Here is a 17,937-nt window from a genome sequence, read left to right as displayed (position 1 = left end):
ACGTTTTATATATTTGAGTTTTTATTTAAATGAAGTATTTACTAAGATCATATATAGTGTGGAGTACCGATATTTTTCTATATAGCCAATTTATTCGTTCAACGCTGTTGCTTTGCCGAGTATAAAAATAATGTTGTTTCTGATGTTGCGTGTGTAATTATGTGCATTCGCTATAACATAAAATCAATACTCTTAACTTATATACTTGCAAAATGATTACATACGAATAATAAAAATTATACAGAAATAAAATTGTCACATTAAATACAATAATAATTTTCTTAAAAACTGAGATATACTACATAAATTTTTCTTCCTTGTTTTCTTTTCTGGAAACCAGATAATTTTGATTCATCCGTTGAGAACAGTTTAAATTACTAAATAATAAGCAACAATTGCAGTTTGTATTAAGAGTTCATTTATATTAATGCCTATTAAGTTGTTCTTTCGTAAGGGTTTGTTTTTGCTTATCCTTCTTGCCCGAAATCTTCTGTAAATTTGCGTAACTTGGTTAAGTCATCTTCATTGACTGTGGGCTTCGTACGTGACAGTGATTTTAACATATCACGCTAAAAGATAATATAACAAATATGAATAAGTATATAACGTCAGAAGTACATATATATTATAAATGAATACCATAGTCACTGGTGGTTCGTATAATTTATCTCCGGGTACATCCATCCAAGCCATTTCAAATGCACCTGGATCTCCAGGAGAACAAGGCACTAACAAATCATCGCAAATAATATCCTTATTAGTAGGTGATGGACCGGTTACTTTCTATATAAATAAAAACATTATTAAGCAAATAATTTTTTTTATATAAGTATGAAATATAATAATAATGATAAACAAAAACTAAATAATACACTCAGTTCTTAAATTTTTTTGTACAAAATACTAAGTGTTAGTATTTGTATTAATATTTTTAATTGAAAAAAAACTTTTTATTTAAATAAACTTTTGATGTGTTACTAAACTATACCTTAAAATGTGTGGCAGTTTGCACTTTACGTACTGGCTCCATCAATGCATCACGTACGACGATTGATATATCAGCGCCTGAATACCTATTTAAGAAATATTTTACATTTAGCTAATTTCTATTATAATTGCCTTTAATTTATTTTTACCCATCTGTTTTACTAGCCAGTTCTTTTAAATCTGCTTCAGTCAACACATGTGTAGTGTTGCCCAAATGTATCTTAAACATAACTAAACGCGCATGTGGTTCCGGTAAAGGAATGTATATACGCTTTTCAAAACGTCGACGTATAGCAGAATCCAACACCCATGGTATATTGGTGGCTCCTAAAACGAGTATACCATCTGTGTCATTGCCAACGCCCTGCATTTGTACTAGAAATTCTGTTTTAATACGTCGTACACTATCATTTTCATTATCTGATCTCGCCGAGCACATAGAATCTATTTCATCAATAAATATAATCGATGGTTTATGTTGTCGAGCTAACTCAAAGAGATTCTTAACCAATTTCTCTGATTCTCCTAACCATTTTGACATTAAATCTGAACTGGATACGGAAAAAAATGTCGAGTTGTTGGCTTCAGTTGCCACAGCTTTCGCTAAATATGATTTACCGGTACCAGGTGGACCAAACAATAAAATTCCTTTCCAAGGTATACGTTTACCAGTAAAAAGATGTGGAAACTTAATTGGTAATATAACAGCTTCTTTAAGTGCTTCTTTTGCTGCATCAAGACCAGCAACATCGGACCATTTAACTTTCGGTTTTTCAATAACGATTGCACCTTCAAGTTTACTTTGCAATTTCTTTTTCTCCGGATCTTCACCGTCAGAGTCGCTGTCACTTTTCTTATCCTTGTCATCCCTGCGCAATTTTATATAAATAAAAAATACTTTTTAATTCATTTTCTTCTAAAATTAATTCTACGTTTTTATTTAAAAATTAAATCAAAATTTTTGAAAAATCGCCGAAGGTGCGAAAAATTTAAGCTTACTTTGTTAAATTTTTGAAAATAACTCTAAATACTTTACGTAGAAGGCAATAAAAATTATGACGTAAACAAGTTTGACCTTTAAGAATTTTATACTCACTTCGAATTAGATTCACCCTCCTTCACCGGTTTTTTCTTTCCCTTTTTTAAGTATTCCTTTAGCTTTTCAGCTCTATCTAAATACTGTAAACATTTTGTGCGAATCGAATCTTTCGCCTTCTCGCCCTGTGCCTCGTCTTATAAATAAATAAAATTTAAACAACTTATATGTATTTTCGTTAATATTACTTACATTTAATGGCATGCAGAAAGTACTCCACACCATGTTCGTATAGACGCAGTGCCTCTGCATAATTCTTATTTCGATCCTCTTCTGTAGCCTTTGTCACTAAATCTATTGCTTTTTGTAACGTTGTGCCAGAAGCCATTATAACCAATAATAACTAAAAATTAAAATATATTTAATTTATAAAAACACTTTTTAAAATTTTTGCATATGACGTCACTTATACATATATAAAAAAAAATAAATGATAGATATGTTTATATATTGAGTAATTATGTGTTCGTTCTTATACGAATTTTGTGTTGTGAATTACAAATCCTTCAAATAAAATTGTTATGACTAATACAACAATCAAAATAGAATATAAAACGCACAAATTTTTTTGATACTCGTTTTTGTTTTATTTTCGCAAATTTTGTGCGAAACACACCTGCGTTTAATATTTTTCAAATTACAAAAATTAATATTAATTCAAATTACGTATTCGTTTGCAACTATTATATTAATTGTATTTAAGCTTGCAAATATATCCCAACCTTTTCTACTATGTTGATGATGCGATTTCGTCTTAATTTAATTTTTATATTCTGCTTTCGACTATTCGTATTTTTTGACGTTTAACAAATCTTATTTGTTGCAATTTACATACCGCGACTTTTGGACTGGATGTGACAGTTTTCGTTTATGCGATAGCCTGTGCATATATTCATGTTACAAATAAATATTATGCTCTCAAAGCAATTACAAATTTATTATAATCTATTTGTTGTGAAAATAATGTGACAAAATATTAAAAATTATTTGCTTTCATCAAGACTTATTATTTTTGTGTTAGATATTTTTTGACGAACTTGGTACCACCATTTTGTGAAAATTGGTAACACTTCATTTGGATTTGTTATCAGTAGCCGGTTTAAATAAACATTTTCCCTAATATAGATTTTAAATTCATTTAATTAAAAAATACATGTTTTAGAAGAAGAGAAAAAAAACTGAAGTATTTGTTAGTTGAATTATTAATTTATAAATACTTAAATTTATTTAGTTAATTAACATCACAACGTGACTATTACATAATCAATAATAAATTCATTGTAATTTTCTAACCGTTGAAAATATGAAAGAGGAAGATATTTATCGAGATACATATATACGTTATTTAGGTGAGTAAATCACACTGAGAGTGCTGAAAACACATGCTAACTTACTTAAATTTTCGCAGGCTATGCTAATGAAGTGGGTGAATCATTTCGTCCTTTAGTGCCACGCTCAGCAGTGCTAGCTACCTACGGAATTTCAATTGGCTATGTATTTGCCGACGCTTACGACAAATGTATGAAAGCACAAAAGTTAGGTGCTTCATCTAAAACAGTAGCTATCAGAACGGGTGATGTATTTATATGGCAAATGTTGGCTTCCGTTGTAATACCGGGTTATACAATCAATAGGTAATAGGCTTTCAATAGAAATAAGCTTTCAAATAATTTACTTGACCTATATATGTTTTCAGAATAACATGGGCAAGTAAAGGTTTACTTAAAAGTGTCAAAGCTTCCAAACCTGCCATTAAAATATTGCCCACTGTCTTGGGCTTAGCGTCTATCCCACTTATTATTCATCCAATCGATCATATGGTTGACTACATCATGGACAATACCTATAGAAAGTGGTTAGATTAAGTTAATTACTTAAGATAATTTTACAGTTGACTGGTGCTTCAATATGTTAACATAAATTATTATTATTTTTTCTTTAGTAAATTTTATAAATGTTGTTATGGTATTTACAAAATACATTTTTTTCTTATAAATTATTGCATATTGTTTTTCTCAAAAGTATTTAAAACATTAGAAAGGATAGTAAAATTTCAGTTTTACGAACACTAATGTAGTTCTGCCATGTATTCTGTTTACTGTTTTTTACTTACTAGAAAGTAGAAGAACTCGATGGCATTATTCACTTACTTTACAATTATGAGCTCGAGCGGATTTTGAACAAATAAGAGTTCGGTTAATAGAACCTTCGCATTTACAATGATATACGATTATTTTTCCAACGGTAAATTAACGAACAACCAAACATTTTGGCACCCATACGCTTTTACCTTAAAGAACCAATAAGTTCCTAAAACTTTTTTCTATACATAATCAAAATTAATGCACACCTTCGGCAAAAGAAGAGAATATTTAATAATAAAAATTTATATATAAACTACATAGGCTTTGATTTATGTAGTTTATTTTATTGTTAAAAAAAATAAAAATATTCAAATGTTGTAAATCTAAATTTAAAAAAAATTAATTCCATTAGACCCTAAAAATTAAATTGTATTTCGGTTTCGGTTTGAAAAAAATATACAAAATTTCAAAAAATGGCTGTTTCGCGTGTTCTAAATTTTACAAAATCAAAAGTTTTTAAAATGTCCCATTTACATAAATTGAAATCATGCAGAATTGGTTTTAGGAGCTATTCCGATGATAAAGGATCTGGACAAAGACAATTGGTAAATCTAATTTCATCTATTATAAATTATAAAAAATCGCTGATAACAGTCAGTAACATCAGGCAATATATTATCTATATAACGACATATAAATTATATATTTAGCGGTTAAAAGTTCTACAAAAAGGACTGTTTGTTCAATATATAATAGGTCTGTTCCACGAGCTACTCGTAGTAACTTTGAGTAACACTGTGTGTTCCACCAGAAAATTTTACTTGAGTTTTACTACGAGTCGCTCGTGGAACAGACCTAATGTGTGCCCAAAGTTTCGTAAAATAAATATTATTATAGAAAGGACTTGTTGTTGGCCTTTATCAAGCGGAGGAGGGTGAATGTCCGAAACTAAGTACCAGTGGAGAGAAGTTCGACGGACGTATTAAGGGAAAGTTAATGGAACTTGTTAAAGAGTATGTTACGTAATTTATCATTTTGAGCAACAATCTTAACGTAGATTTAAAATAGATGCTGTTTGTCAGGGAAAGTAGGTATGGGTCAAGTCTTTACCAACATCGATCAAGAATTTAAAGCTGTGGCTGTTGTGGGTCTTGGACGAGAAGGTATTGGATTTAATGAGTTGGAAATGCTTGATGAGGGCATGGTAAGTCATAAACTTGGTTTTATTTTTTTGACAGTAAAAACGTATTAAACAATATGAAATACAGTCAAACTTCCATAACTCGAGGAACCACTTTGTAAAGTAAAGATTCGACTTATGGAGACTTCAAGTTAGAGAATTTTTTTGTAATTGTATGTAATTTGTGGAAGTTCAAGTTATGGAAGTTTGACTGTATATATGTATGTATATATAACGATAATTTAAATTAAACTAAAAAATTAAGATTCTGCTATGGTTCCAGTACTGCGATAGTACTCTGCATATTTCTAATCTTAATTGGAATAATAGATATAAGTCAACACATATAAAGATATAGCTCATGAGACAAAATTTTAGAAACCCAACTCGATCTTATGTCTCTATATTCTCCAAACTCGCTGATATAGAATAAGAAAGTAAATTTGAAAATCATATATAGACATTAATCATTCAAGAACTAGTATTTAATTTGGAACACTTAGTTTCACTACTTACTAAAATTGATTCATCGTTACTTAACCGCAGCTGTACATATTTATGCTACATGGAGCGGAACATATTATATAGCTATATGCTTTAAATTTGATTTCATTTAATCTTCAAAAATTAAATGTAATATTTTTTACAAACTTACTTATGTGAAAAACCTATGGCTAGATTATTTTCCTTAGTTTTACCAGAATTTTTTCACTAGAATGGGTGAGTCGCGTCCTTCAGTGCTGTTTTTTTGTAGACCACTGCGTGTTTTTTAGAAGTCCTTCTGGTCTGCGTATAAACACCGCTAATCCGTGGTTTCATTATGGGCCATAATTAAACTTTAGTGGGTTTTAAGCATAAGCCCACAACTTTAACCTAATCGAACCATACTGGAATGCATAAGTGTTAAAAGTAAGAACTGATCTACCACTTTCACCGTATAATACGATATTATAGTTTTGTTTTGTAATATATATTTCTTCGTATATTTTTTATATAACAATAGGAAAATGCAAGGGTAGCAGCGGGAATTGGTGCTCGTAGCTTACAGAATCTAGGGTGTACAGAAATATATGTAGATGGAATGGAATATCCTGAACAAGCTGCTGAAGGTAGTACACTAGCTATATGGAAATATCAAGATAATTTAGAGAAACATAGAAGAACTTTGATGCCCAGACTTGATTTATATGATAGTCCCGATATGGACGGTTGGACACGTGGAACATTTAAAGCCGATGCCCAAAATCTAGCTCGACGTCTAAGTGATGCACCCGCAAATCAGATGACACCAACCTCATTTGCACAGGCAGCTGTTGATGCGTTATGTCCTTGTGGTGTGACCGTTGAAATAAGAACAATGGATTGGATCGAGCAACATCAAATAAATTCAATGTTAATTATTGCAAAGGGTTCATGCGAACCACCTTTGTTTGTTGAGATAAGCTACTGTGGAACTTTGCCTGAAGATAAGCCGGTGTTACTAGTCGGTAAAGGACTAACATTTAACAGGTAATTATATAGTTATACTACCTTTTTCATTTCTATATCTGTATTAAAATTTTTTTTCATGTTAGCGGTGGCGTAAATCTGAGACGATGCAAAGGTATGGACGAATTTCGTGGTTCAATGTCTGGAGCAGCTGTTGTTGTCGCCACCATGCGCGCAGCTGCTGCTCTATCATTGCCTATTAATCTTTCGGCCGTTATACCATTATGCGAAAACATGCCTTCAGGAATGTCTGCTAGAACTGGAGACGTTATCAAATTGCTTAACGGCAAATCTATGGCAGTTCGAGTGTGTATTATAAATATTTTATAAAAATAAATAAATTTATGTAACTATATATATAATTATATACTTCTGTCTATATTTAGGATGTTGATAAAGCAGGTGTTCTTGTTTTGGCTGATCCTTTACTATACGGTCAAACTACCCATCGTCCACGATTGGTGGTGGATATAGCAACATTAGGTTATGGTGTCAAGAAATCGCTCGGAGGTGGTGCAACAGGCATTTTTTCTAACTCACATTACATTTGGAAGCAATTTCAAAAGGCTGGTTCAATAACAGGAGACCGTATGTGGCGTTTACCTCTGTGGCAATTTTATAAGAGAATTGTAACGGGTTAGTGTTAAATTCAAATATAAGATACTAGAGTGATTTTCATTTTCATTTTGCCTATTTAGACAATGTATGCTTTGATCTCAGCAACAATGGTTATGGTCCTGCTTCATCATGTTTAGCTGCGGCTATTTTACATGTAAACAATGTAAATTTATATCAAACATTCACTAATTACATTATTTTTACTTTAGGAACTTGTGCCTTGCGTTGATTGGGCTCATCTAGATACAAGAGGAGTCGGCTTGTTGACCAAATACGGTGCAATTCCATACCTCAGAAAAGACTACATGACTGGCCGTCCAACCCGTACCGTGGTCCAATTTCTATATCAGCTAGCTTGTCCTGATAAAAAGTGATTATTTCCACTTTTTGTAGCCCAAAATCTTTTTGCATGTGAGTTTGTGGCAAACAAAAAAATAATTATTTATTATTTGCATGATTTAATTTAATTGTCTATATGTGTAAAACTGAATTTATTTCAATTGTCTATATGTGTAAAACTGTGTATATTCGTCTGAATTCTAATTTAAATATTTTTGCATGTTTGTATCAAAATTATATGCCGTAATCAAAAATTTTTGCATGTCCGTTTTAAAATATAATTTCTTGCTCATAAATTTCTGTTTTTTATTTAAGCAGTCAAAGAAATGAATAAAAATAAATACAATGACTGGCAATTTTTAATGCTATATCATTTAATCATTTATTTACATTATTGCTTATACAGTGAGTTTCTTCCTAACGATATACGTGTAAAGCTTTTGTACATTTTAGACACATTTCATGGCGGTGCAATAATATAAAGCCACTTCTAAATTAATACATTTAGCATTATTAATGACACAAATTAATATTATAATTAAAAAAAAGACAAAATTACATTGAGCCAAAAAATATAATATCTATTTTATATAAAAATTCCCTTTCAACATAATTTGTGAGAATATAATTTCAATTTCTTAGTACAGACTTTTAAAAACAGAAAACTTATATAAAAATATAAAGATAACAATTTCTTAAGAATACAATAGGGTGATTTTAAAATATTTAAAATTTGCACTAGAAATTTTTTAGAGTATGTAATTAGTCTATTAAATATGGACTATCTAGAGCACCAAGACCTGCTGCAACGCCGCCCTCATTTGCAGTAGATAATTTCGTGCGCAGCATGTGGCCAGCTTCATAATTGCAAATAATATTGTCAACATCTCCAATAATTACTCCAAATATGCCCAATTCCGAGACCATGTCAACAACTGGAGGTGGCACAGGACCACTTGGCCGTATCATATACCCTCTAGATATTGGCGGGTGTATTAAGTCCATTAGTATCCAAGCTGAACGTTCAAAGCGACTCATTTTCTATAAATTAAAATATGCGTAATTGTAAAATATATAAAAATACATTTCCCATTAACTTACCTTTAATGCACTTGGAATGTCTATACCATATATATTGTTACCACCACCTTCACGTTGTGGCTTTAAAACGAACTTTTCAGGGGATTTTAAAGCCATTTCATAAGTGGCATTACCAGTTTCATTATCTTCTAGTGAATAAAGGCCAGTAAATATTTTAGTAACTGCTTTAATCTGTTGTTAACAATTGGATGATATTAAATAAAGGAATGATATTAAAAATACAAATTGACAATACCTCTTCTGGGTCATTCAGAAAGCGGTCCAGCACGCCAGGCACTGCTAATGCCTGTTGTACTTTTTTAGTTCCGGCTAAATGATAATGTATTGATGGACATTTAATAGCACGTGAACATTCCATGAGGTAACGTGCATCCCATTCATTATGGCTAGGATAATGACCAGGCTCATAGCCCGCACGAAAATATATAACAGCAACCTCTTCCTTACCGCTGTAATTTAATATATTTTCTTAAAATGCATATATTTTTTTATAAAAAGAATAGGTTCATACATAAGTAGTTCTTTGTTAAGACCCAGTTTTCCTTCATCGTGCACTTGAGTTAGTGTTTTTCTCAATACTTTAATATGAGGACATTTCTCGCGTATGTAAAACTCATGGAATCGCTTAATAATAAATAAAATATTAAAAATCATATAAATAAGTATTCTAAAATATTGTATAAATTTCATATATTAAATAAAAAGTAAGAAGTCTCTAAGCATTTTAATTGCTTATTAAGTGTAAAGTGACTCAGTTCTGCTAGGGGCAAACTGTTTTCATTCAGGGATTAGAGTACATGTTACTATTGTAGCCCGAAGAACCTACTGACATTGTCCCTGTAGTAAACAATGAGCGGCACTCATACGCCTGAGTTAGAAACTTGTAGATGTAGACGCAGCTATTGTATAGAATAATTTACAACATACACTTGAACATTCATTTAAAGTAACCTTGAATATGGCAAGTATAATAGATTCCTTAAATTTGACTTTCTAACTAAAAATAAACAGTACTCATTGAAGAATGTTTATAAGGAACACAACTTTGATTTAGACTTAATAAAATAAAATTAAGAGTAACCATGACTTAAATCAGCTTGTTTTAATCTCTATATCTTACGATCGTGCCAACCTATTGAAGACTGCCTCGAACGACTACAGTTGTAGCTGTGAACCAGATGACAAAACCTCATTTGCTTCTCTACCCTAGCGATGTCAGAAATTTTCCAGAGGAAACATATAGCCTTTGGGATCTCACTTCCTCAAACGTCTATCTAATATTATAATAGACATTGTTTTTTTTTCATTTCATGACCCGGTATAGCTGTAACTCCAACTTAATTCCTTTAAACAGCTGGTTCTATCCGAACGGGTCCACTATTAGAGCCTAGATGATTCATACCCTTTTTGGAAATGGGCTCCCACTTGAATCTATTATGTCATTGTCATCATTGTTATATTGAGTTAACATTTTAAATCAATAAAATCATTTTAATTGTATAAATATAATCATTTTAAATATAAGCAATATTGCTTGACACATTTAATTCCTAATTTAAAATTGTATCTATATTTTAAATACCCTTGGAAAATTTTTCTTGTTAATCAAATAACCGAACATACATTTGTGTTATATGTTACATTAAATATTTGCTGTAAATTATATTATATTAGAATATAAGTACGTCCCTTTGGAAGATTATTTGGTTACCTGTTGACGTCGTAAATGCGTTTTTACACAGGTAGTTAAAAAGACATAGTTTTTAGGTCCAAACACTTAACAAAATATGAGGAAGAAATTCTTAATTTATTTAGTGAAGTATTTTTAAGTTGACTACCTGTAATGTTAAAATATAGTTTAAGAGTGATTTTTGGGTATTTAGGAAAACCAAATGTAGTCAATCAGTATATGAAATATAATTTAAAGTTTAACAGAAAACAGCAATTAAAAGCTTCATATCTTCAATGAAGATTTGACGTAATAAAATTAAGTATTTCTTACAATTATTTTATATAGTATATAGACAAAACACACATTTTTTTCACCTTAAATGAAAACATTTAGCTCTAAACTATAATCATTAGTAAATAACAGGCGTATTCAATAATAATGAAGCTGTTTATAAAGTAAACAGATAAACTATCTAGATCGATAAATACAAAATAGTTTTATGAAAACTAAAGTATTTTTTTTTTGGTTCTAAGCAATGTGATACATTTATGTAGAAGCAGGGAACTCAATATCAACACACGAAATAAACGTTCCACATATTTGATAAAAAATTTATCTTATAATAAAAATTTATCTTATGTTAAATAATTTTCATTCTATACCAAGTAAATATCGGAAAAAACTATTATGCACAAGAACTGTGTGCCGCACAGATGGAAAGCACGGTCAGTAAAACTCTATATCCTTGTTGCATAAGTTTGACCTTTTCTTCATATCATAACCTTAGCGAAATCGATAGTCGCCGAGAGCTTTGAGTCCATTCAAACTTCTTTCGATGCAGTGTTGCCTTCGATACCACAGTTGAAGCCACACAAAATTCCTAACTTCGACTCCAATTAAAATCGTTGGTTTAATTTAGATTTAGGTATAGACAATTACTTGTGATGTATAAATGCAGTCATCGCCAATGTATGTCCTAACAACAGTTCTTACAACTAAAACAACACGCATAGGTTCTCTTTCTCGGCGTACACACTAACGCCCCATTGAGTCGACAATTTTCCGCTACATGAACCTAGACTAAATTCCATCATTTCCATCCGTTAACTTCCTATATTACCTAACTTCTTCTGATCATTCTATACTATCTGTTTATGCACGTTTTGTTATCTTTATATATAATTATGTTCTCCATTCCTTCCTGCATATAACCATTTAACACTTGACCATAGATATGGATATATATCTTACTAAAAATATTTTAAATAATTAAATTTTAGAATGGTTACAGGCTCCTCGGGGAGGTATGCAGATCTGAGGTCAATTATTACTTAGTCTGATGAAGTGATAAACAATAATCTAGTCAAGGCGCAAAGAGGGGTTTTGAAGAAACCTCGCAGTTAATAGAGAGTAAAAGTGCTCAGGTGCACTGACTCAACTAGCCTCAACATAATATATAATAGTAATTATACTGAACATACTTGGTCGCAAATATTGTAGGAAACGTCTTCAATGATGAACATTATAACTGCTTTCGGATTGGCATATATTTCCCATGCTTTGATCATCCCATCACATAGACCGGCAAGCGCGTCGTTTTTCGGCATCTGAAAAGAAACACATGAGAACCATTCTTATGATAAGCAAACTACGTTTATATTAACATACTCTGGCAATTTTTTCAGCTTGATTTAATTCGCGTAGGACGTAACTATTTAAAATATATTAGAGAAAACTTAAGTTAATGCTTAAATATATGTTGTGTATAGTAGCAACTATAATTTTCATACGTAACATTATCATTATCAGGTTCATGCACACTACACAAAAATTACAAGAAACACAATATTAATTAACATAATAAATATTTTACAACAATTAACACAAAAATTAAACGGGTAAAATGAAGAAATAACATAGAAGACTCAAATTTTTGACTACAACTAAAAGTGCAGAGATAGATAGCATCTATTTTTTCTGCTAAATGCAAATCCAAAATTAAAAGTTGTTGCTTAAAAAAAGATAGTGTATTGTGGTATTAAAATACCTCTGCAGAGGCATCATATATGTGGAAATGCCTCCAAAACTTGAGGCGACCGTGTTGATTTCAACTTGTCTAATTGTATTGTCATCGAATGTGTGAGCCAAATAGTCGGAACGTAAGAGACCAAGGGTTATAGCCTGTAATTAATATATTCAACAAAAACTTAATTTACTTTTGTAGTAAACGGTGATTAAACTAAAATGATAGATGGTTTAGTTGATAGAAACGAGAAGGTGAAATATATAAAACAAAATTAGAAATCCGTTAGAATATATATGAATAATATTTAACAAAAAATACGCCACTACGTAAAAAAGTAACTGCCAAATGATTAATATTTATTGTTAGTGCTTTTTGCACGAAGTTGGATGTTTGAAGAGGACTCACTTTTAACAGCACTCGTTAGCAGAGTTGCTTTTTTAATACTTTGCTCTTTACAAAAAAATGGTTAACAACAAAATTCCCCGGCCAGACTGTTTGCTCAACAAAAGTGTAATTGCAGTTTAGTAAAACATACTTAATCATATAAAATCAATGAGTATTTAAGCAAAATAAGCGTTCTTATAAAATAATTCTTATTAAAAAAATTCTAAACTGGATCAGCACATGCAAGTCTATTTGTTTTGGATAATTGAACTACTAAGATCAAGAATAACAAATTTAATTTTCAATATATACATTCAAAATATATATATATAAATATGTATAAAAATAAACAAAACAAGCAAACATAACCGCACTGCAATAATTGTTTAAAACATTGCTTATATACATTTTAATTTACTTGAGAGCTTCACTGACCGGTGTGTGTGTTTTTACTCGTAGATTGTAACATTTTAACGAGCTCAGCAAAGCTCTTCAGTAAATCTTATGTGTATAGACAAGTCAATAAACTGCTTAACTCATGTATAAACAAAATATAAATATTTATATTATTGCAAAAAAAAAAATCAAACCAACAGTAGGAAACAAAAATTGGAAATAACTCGAAGCGTTTCGCTAAGCTCTAATAAAACTTTTCGTTATAAAATAATAATCTGCACCTTTGTATAGCTCTGCTAACTGGTCCTAAATGGCCAAAGCCAGAGGCTATTGTGTTAACTTCAACTTGTTTCCAGCAACAGTAGGCACTGGGGGTTTCTGTTTCACTTTCTTCATATTCGCCATTTAAATTTCTACAATTCGAATCCAACATCAAATCACTTCGCAATAGTCCCAGAGAAATGCGCTTTACTCACAGTTATAAAATGTGTAAATATGTAAAAAATAATAATAGAAAAATAAACAATATTGAATTGGTTAGGTAAGGCAATATAAGGTTAAGATAGTTAAGGTTATATGTGGACATTTGTAAATTAGAGTTAGGATAGGTCGGATGGATACAGGATAGCATTTACTTCTTACTGAAATGATAATATGATGTGAGTTTAAAAGCAATATTATATATATATACATATTTATTATTAACAGTTATTAGCTAAAAATGTTATCAATGCGAATTTATATATATTTAACAATAACCAGTATACCAAACTTATATATATAAATATAATACCCACACAAATCTAACTAATACTGGTTTAATAATTTAATAATTATATGAAAATTAATATTTTCAATTAACAATATTTTTGACTACTAAATATTTATTAAAGGCAGAGTGTTAGTTATAATTTTAGAATAATATACTTGATTGAAAAGTTTATATTATATTATAACAAAAATTTAATTATACTACAATAACAATAGTTAGAAAGTACTGAATTGTACTTAATTTTTTAAAGTCTATTCAAAGATTTATATATTTTTTATTACCTCTATTAAAGCAGTTAAAGTTTTATTAGATATCAAATATTGTTTTATTGATTCCTAGTGCAATAATCCATTAAGATCTTATATACATATTACAAACATACATCTAGAAGCTTAGCTGGTTTAAACAAAATACGCCCCTGTAACAATACATAACTAATACATAAATATCTATACATTTTTGTTAGTCGAAATTATGAAATTATGAAATTCAAATACAAATATTTTAATTTAAAAATTGCTTGTCATGTTGTTTAACTCTTCACACGCAAAACCCTGACGTCATGAGTAAAAATTCTCCTCATAACGACTAATTCTATATAAACGATTACAGACTTTATTATAATTCCTCACAAATGATAGCGTTTGTATGATAAGCGTTTTGCGAATATGTAAACTATTTAAACAATTATTTTTATCTGCTAAAAAAAACATTCAAAAATAAACACAGTAATAAATATATAAATGTAGTATATGTAAACAATGATATATGAACGTGGCAATTATTTTATTTTAACACTTCATTTCAATTAACAAATTTTGAATAAATGTTTTGCTTTTGCATCCAATTTCAAATGAAAATGTTTGTTTTATGTGAAATGAAATATAAAGCCGTGCAAGTGTTAATGAGCCACTAATTATGTATAATTAAGACGACATACCTGTCCGAAGCCATTTGCGAGAACCTTTTTGTATACATTAAATAGATTACCCGTAAACTCATCGACTTTTATGGTGTCCGCTAGTGTGGTAGTGAGGAATTCTTCATCATGTGCTACATTATGCATAAGGCGGTTTATTGTTGGTTGTAAATGGATTGCTCTCTCGAATTCTTTTCGAGGAAATGATGAAGGAACCAAAACGAATGGTGCAAACTTACATAAAATATATATCACATAAATATTTTTTCAACTCCAAAACTACAAAATATTACTTAAACTTACATTTAATGTATCTGGACTGAAATTTGATTTGGAACGCATGGCAGCGCCATGCATTATAGCCCAATCTTTAGCTTTTTGCACTATATCGACTAACTCATTATCTTTAATGGGCAGTTGTACACATTCCTTTAAAGTACCCACCGTAGACATGGTGTCCAGTTTTATGTATGTATATATCAAATAGTAATTTGGTTGTTTGTTAAATAGTGATAGTGCGCGGTTGTCTAGCAACGATAGCAATTGCTGATTAACTACTAATAATTGCCTTTATTACTTGCACAAATAACTCTTAGACAGATTACAATCGATGGTTGTTTAATTTCACGACGCGGTTTTCTTTTTACTTTACGTATATATGTTTATTATAATCTATTTATGTATGTAGATATATTGCCAATTCTAGAAATTTCTTGCCAATGTTTGAAGTCGCTCACTTAAACGTTCAGTTTGGAATTTTGTTTTTATTAAAACTGTTTATAGACTAATACATATTACTCCTTCAAGGCAAACCAAATAAATAACGAATTGTATTTAACAGAATTTCTGTAAACGGCAAAGCCGACAACAGCAAACAGCTGTTCAGCATTCACGTGCTATATGTCAAATACAAGAACAGGGTCGTCATTTTAATGTATTTATGCTAATTAAAGACTTTAAATTCAAATAGTAACGTATTATTAGCAATTTAAAACATTTTTTTATGGTATGAGAATTTAAATTTTCCAAGAATAAAGAGAAAAAAAAAATAACGCATGAAATCTTCTTAGAATATTAGGTTAAAAAAGTCATTGTATTATTATCTAGTATTATTACAAGATTCTTGCCAATTAGAATTAAAGAATAATATATATTATATATTGCGGAAGGGATAAGAATTATTGTAGTACATGGACTTTGTAATTTTTTGATGATTTACTACCGTAATATGCATTATTAGTACACAAGTTTTTAAACGAAATGCAAAATGATTGTTATCCGAAATATATGCTTCTATATATATATATATTGTACATAAATCTTAATAAACAGCTCTTAATACACACAGTGAGTTAGTAATCCGATGACAGAAAATCCAACTATTCGAAGTTAGTCTGTTTAAAATAGCAGTTGAAAGGAAAAGTACAAGTGCATTTAAATTATAAGTGCCAATTTAACAAATCTCACAAGTAATGATTTGACACTAAAATGAAATTTCTTTGAATTTTAAGTGAGAAATGTAGAAATATTATTGGGAAAAGCAATTCATAAGCCATTCAGTGATTATAAATGAATTCTTAAAAATCGTTCATGGTATATATGAAAAAAGCCAATATAGACAGAGTACTATAGTACTATTGTATACTACACCCAAATAAAAATTTCGACATTAGACAGTTTTGTAAAATAAGACAGTGCTTTATGTCTTCCGCTTAAAATAAGATATATTTAATGAACAATTAAAATTCATCATAAAATACAATCTTTAATCTTATCAACTGCCTTTATTGTCGTAACCAGAACAATACTAGAACAGCTAGAATAATGAATGGATCACAAGGCAAATAGGCTGGGATACTAGAAGATTTAGTAGTATGACATAAAAAGATGTGACTGCATAAATTCAAACTTACAAGTCATTTATATATAAACAAAAATTATTAAGACACAAGCTAAATGTGAAGTATCTAAAATAAAACAGCTCGGACTACACTAAACATCTATTTAACTCATTTATTAATTTTGACTGCAACTACACAAATCAAATTCCTCTATTTCCGGGATCAATATGTAAAATTTAATTATATTTAGGACATTTGTTCATATCAATAGTCGTCCTTTCATATATTAAACCTGGATTTTATCCTCATTAGTGAAAAAATAAACGCCCAAATAAGTACATCTATAGATGGCGCTAGTAGCGGATGTTTAATAACTATTAATAACTAATTTATTTATAAACAATAAAACAACCTTTTTTCCGATTTAAATTTCCATTTAATTATAGTTTTAAATATACATATATTATGCATTTTTCCATTTTACCGTTACTGTATTATATAAATTAGTTACTAAATTGTAATGCATTAAACCAGCATTAAATTCAATTTTACTCTGTGATGTATTTATTGTTTTTTACAAATCAAAGCGGGTTTGAATGATATTTTCATTAAGTTAACATTGTAAAGAAAACCATTTATTTTTGTTTTTTTTTTTATTATTCAATTACTATTTTGCTTTATTTATTTAAAAATTTAAACAATGCATATTTTATTTTTAAAGAAATTGTAGTTTTCATTACACTGCCACAACAATTATCTTAATAATAATATTAAATATTTTTCTCATGAGTTTTTATATAGTATTTTCTTTTATTAGTTTATGAGTGTGGAAACTTAGTTTGCGATTTTTCCATATATCTGAATAAGCCATATTTTGTAATTAAATGAAAATAAGTTTATTAATTAATTATTAAAATAACTACTAAATAGTTTTATCGAAATGCCGGCGTGCAATTAAAATAAATTAATTTTAATGAAAACCTTTACACAGTACATTAGAGAAATATTGTAGAAAATATATGAACTAAGAGCAC

The 17,937-nt window shown here is 29.7% G+C and overlaps 4 protein-coding genes across 7 annotated transcripts; 2 read left to right on the top strand and 2 right to left on the bottom strand.

The window, feature by feature from the left end:
* Positions 1 to 3: 3 nt before the first annotated feature.
* Positions 4 to 2,912, bottom strand: LOC119671613 (vacuolar protein sorting-associated protein 4B). 2 transcript variants are annotated; one of them, XM_038082331.1, is made up of 7 exons: positions 2,806 to 2,912; positions 2,276 to 2,426; positions 2,084 to 2,219; positions 1,137 to 1,856; positions 989 to 1,073; positions 640 to 783; positions 4 to 569 (listed from the first exon to the last, which is right to left on the bottom strand). In XM_038082331.1, the coding sequence occupies exons 2-7, from the start codon at positions 2,409 to 2,411 to the stop codon at positions 468 to 470; spliced, it is 1,323 nt and encodes a 440-aa protein (XP_037938259.1). In that variant the 5' UTR covers positions 2,412 to 2,426; positions 2,806 to 2,912; the 3' UTR covers positions 4 to 467. The 2 variants fall into 2 exon arrangements, with proteins under 2 accessions (XP_037938259.1, XP_037938260.1); XM_038082332.1 differs by having other exon boundaries at positions 2,700 to 2,894.
* Positions 2,913 to 3,295: 383 nt separating this feature from the next.
* On the top strand, positions 3,296 to 3,994 carry LOC119671612 (mitochondrial fission process protein 1). Its single transcript, XM_038082330.1, has 3 exons — positions 3,296 to 3,432; positions 3,492 to 3,717; positions 3,780 to 3,994. Exons 1-3 carry the CDS (start codon positions 3,387 to 3,389, stop codon positions 3,946 to 3,948), a joined length of 441 nt encoding a protein of 146 aa, XP_037938258.1. The 5' UTR covers positions 3,296 to 3,386; the 3' UTR covers positions 3,949 to 3,994.
* Positions 3,995 to 4,638: 644 nt separating this feature from the next.
* On the top strand, positions 4,639 to 7,943 carry LOC119671611 (cytosol aminopeptidase-like). The gene is made up of 8 exons (XM_038082329.1): positions 4,639 to 4,772; positions 5,065 to 5,180; positions 5,236 to 5,371; positions 6,351 to 6,856; positions 6,922 to 7,141; positions 7,222 to 7,471; positions 7,534 to 7,607; positions 7,663 to 7,943. The coding sequence occupies exons 1-8, from the start codon at positions 4,641 to 4,643 to the stop codon at positions 7,825 to 7,827; spliced, it is 1,599 nt and encodes a 532-aa protein (XP_037938257.1). The 5' UTR covers positions 4,639 to 4,640; the 3' UTR covers positions 7,828 to 7,943.
* A 421-nt stretch (positions 7,944 to 8,364) lies between these two features.
* Positions 8,365 to 15,952, bottom strand: LOC119671609 (glutathione synthetase-like). Of its 3 annotated transcripts, none has more exons than XM_038082326.1 (9): positions 15,366 to 15,945; positions 15,084 to 15,296; positions 13,653 to 13,837; positions 12,234 to 12,276; positions 12,047 to 12,172; positions 9,405 to 9,517; positions 9,129 to 9,342; positions 8,894 to 9,064; positions 8,365 to 8,833 (listed from the first exon to the last, which is right to left on the bottom strand). In XM_038082326.1, exons 1-9 carry the CDS (start codon positions 15,513 to 15,515, stop codon positions 8,555 to 8,557), a joined length of 1,494 nt encoding a protein of 497 aa, XP_037938254.1. In that variant the 5' UTR covers positions 15,516 to 15,945; the 3' UTR covers positions 8,365 to 8,554. The 3 variants fall into 3 exon arrangements, with proteins under 3 accessions (XP_037938254.1, XP_037938255.1, XP_037938256.1); XM_038082327.1 differs by lacking the exon at positions 13,653 to 13,837 and adding an exon at positions 12,613 to 12,746 and having other exon boundaries at positions 8,555 to 8,833; positions 15,366 to 15,948; XM_038082328.1 differs by lacking the exons at positions 8,365 to 8,833; positions 8,894 to 9,064; positions 9,129 to 9,342; ... (1 more) ...; positions 12,047 to 12,172; positions 12,234 to 12,276 and adding an exon at positions 12,658 to 12,746 and having other exon boundaries at positions 15,366 to 15,952.
* Between the last annotated feature and the right edge of the window lie 1,985 nt (positions 15,953 to 17,937).

Source organism: Teleopsis dalmanni, chromosome 1 (assembly GCF_002237135.1).
Source record: "Teleopsis dalmanni isolate 2A chromosome 1, ASM223713v2, whole genome shotgun sequence".
In the NCBI taxonomy this organism is placed as follows: Eukaryota; Metazoa; Arthropoda; class Insecta; order Diptera; family Diopsidae; genus Teleopsis; species Teleopsis dalmanni.
The sequence above is the reverse complement of the archived record's forward strand: the minus strand, read 5'-3'. Positions and strand labels throughout refer to the sequence as shown.

What these genes read in the sequence shown, in the direction of transcription:
- LOC119671611 (XM_038082329.1), top strand. Translation starts at nt 4,641, where the DNA reads ATGGCTGTTTCGCGTGTTCTAAATTTTACAAAATCAAAAGTTTTTAAA. An exon ending in TTAATGGAACTTGTTAAAGA is followed by an intron (nt 5,181 to 5,235) that starts GTATGTTACGTA and finishes GATTTAAAATAG; the next exon opens with ATGCTGTTTGTCAGGGAAAG. An exon ending in TTATAAGAGAATTGTAACGG is followed by an intron (nt 7,472 to 7,533) that starts GTTAGTGTTAAA and finishes TTGCCTATTTAG; the next exon opens with ACAATGTATGCTTTGATCTC.
- LOC119671612 (XM_038082330.1), top strand. Translation starts at nt 3,387, where the DNA reads ATGAAAGAGGAAGATATTTATCGAGATACATATATACGTTATTTAG. An exon ending in TACATATATACGTTATTTAG is followed by an intron (nt 3,433 to 3,491) that starts GTGAGTAAATCA and finishes AAATTTTCGCAG; the next exon opens with GCTATGCTAATGAAGTGGGT. An exon ending in CCGGGTTATACAATCAATAG is followed by an intron (nt 3,718 to 3,779) that starts GTAATAGGCTTT and finishes ATATGTTTTCAG; the next exon opens with AATAACATGGGCAAGTAAAG.
- LOC119671609 (XM_038082326.1), bottom strand. Translation starts at nt 15,515, where the DNA reads ATGTCTACGGTGGGTACTTTAAAGGAATGTGTACAACTGCCCATTAAA. An exon ending in TCAGTCCAGATACATTAAAT is followed by an intron (nt 15,297 to 15,365) that starts GTAAGTTTAAGT and finishes ATTTTATGTAAG; the next exon opens with TTTGCACCATTCGTTTTGGT. An exon ending in CTTAACAAAGAACTACTTAT is followed by an intron (nt 9,343 to 9,404) that starts GTATGAACCTAT and finishes ATTAAATTACAG; the next exon opens with CGGTAAGGAAGAGGTTGCTG.
- LOC119671613 (XM_038082331.1), bottom strand. Translation starts at nt 2,411, where the DNA reads ATGGCTTCTGGCACAACGTTACAAAAAGCAATAGATTTAGTGACAAAG. An exon ending in CTTTCTGCATGCCATTAAAT is followed by an intron (nt 2,220 to 2,275) that starts GTAAGTAATATT and finishes TTTATTTATAAG; the next exon opens with ACGAGGCACAGGGCGAGAAG. An exon ending in CTGGCTAGTAAAACAGATGG is followed by an intron (nt 1,074 to 1,136) that starts GTAAAAATAAAT and finishes TTTCTTAAATAG; the next exon opens with GTATTCAGGCGCTGATATAT.